Source organism: Sphaeroforma arctica, assembly GCF_001186125.1.
Source record: "Sphaeroforma arctica JP610 unplaced genomic scaffold supercont1.2190, whole genome shotgun sequence".
Lineage (NCBI taxonomy): Eukaryota > Ichthyosporea > Ichthyophonida > Sphaeroforma > Sphaeroforma arctica.
The window spans coordinates 6582-8153 of NW_014038368.1; the positions used below are offsets into that span (position 1 = coordinate 6582).

Consider the following 1572-nt stretch of genomic DNA (forward strand, 5'->3'; position numbering starts at 1 on the left):
GTTGACCAACCGTTGAGCCAGTTTGTATTGCCAGACACCGAGGCTGTGGGGGTGGATGGGGAAGCCCTGGAATGGGACAATCTATTTGCGGCGGAGAGGGCCGTGTTTGATAGGTGAGTGTGTGTAGACACTGCGTAGATATATGTGTGTATGTTGATAGGTGAGTAGATATATGTATGTATGTATGTTGATAGGTGAGTAGATATATGTATGTGTGTATGTTGATAGGTGAGTAGATATATGTATGTGTGTATGTTGATAGGTGAGTAGATATATGTATGTGTGTATGTTGATAGGTGAGTAGATATATGTATGTGTGTATGTTGATAGGTGAGTATGTGTAGACACTGCGTAGATATATGTATGTGTGTATGTTAATAGGTGAGTATGTGTAGACACTGAGTAGGTATATGCATGTGTGTATGTTGATAGGTGAGTATGTGTAGACACTGCGTAGATATATGTATGTGTGTATGATAGGTGAGTAGATATATGTATGTGTGTATGTTGATAGGTGAGCATGTGTAGACACTGCGTAGATATATGTATGTGTGTATGTTGATAGGTGAGTGTGTGTAGACACTGCGTAGATATATGTATGTGTGTATGTTGATAGGTGAGTGTGTGTAGACACTGCGTAGATATATGTATGCGTATATGTTGATAGGTGAATATGTGTAGACACTGCGTAGATGTATGTATGTGTATATGTTGATAGGTGAGTATGTGTAGACACTGCGTAGATATATGTATGTGTGTATGTATGTGCATATGAACGGTGACATGTATACTGGGGTTCGTGTATATATGTAAACGTGAAGTGGGGGATGTACCGTATTTTCCATGAATGTATGTATGTACGTATGAACAGGGACATGTATCTCGTTTGCGTGGATATATGTATCCGTGAAACGGGGTACGAACCCTGTTTTTCATGTGTGTACATATCCGTAGAAGGGACATCAACGCTGTTTGCATGTATGTGAGTACACAGGATAAGGAATATTAATCCTGTTTTGTTTGTATGTATGTATATATTTACACGTGAAAAGAGACATGTATCTTGATTTGCGTGTATGTATGTACACGTGAAAAGGGATATGCATCGCAAACCCTGCGAATACGTGACTTCAGGGATTTTGCGGTCCAGTATTAAAACTAACCTGTCCATCTGTCCAATTCAGAAGACTAGGACCTATCAATGTTAAAACCAACCAACCAATGTTGTTTAAACTAAACAATCAAATCGCTCGCGCCACCCTAACCTACTCCAGCAACCGCAAGTACTCCACCTACCTACGCAAATCCCGCGAGGCCGCGACCGCAGCGGATCTTGAGGATATGGAAACGGAGAAAAGGGTCACAAAAGAATACAGAGGCAAACCAGACTACAGCTCACAAATGAGAAAAGCACGACAGACACAGAGCCAAAATATCAGCCGATACATCCATGATCTGTATGGGGATGAAACGGACGAAGACGAGGATGAGGATGAGGGAGAGTTCCGACCAAGGTATGGGAGTTTATGTATAGGTATACACACACACACACACACACACACACACACACAG

At 41.5% G+C, this 1572-nt stretch overlaps 1 protein-coding gene across 1 annotated transcript in view; it reads left to right on the forward strand.

The window, feature by feature from the left end:
- The window catches only part of SARC_12274 (hypothetical protein), a gene marked incomplete at both ends in the record, with an annotated part of 4066 nt that extends 2544 nt beyond the window's left edge, over window positions 1-1522 (forward strand). The window contains 2 exons of the mRNA XM_014293622.1: window positions 22-113; window positions 1275-1522. Of these exons, the coding sequence (XP_014149097.1) occupies window positions 22-113; window positions 1275-1522 (340 nt within the window). The remainder of the gene's footprint in view (window positions 1-21; window positions 114-1274) is intronic.
- Between the last annotated feature and the right edge of the window lie 50 nt (window positions 1523-1572).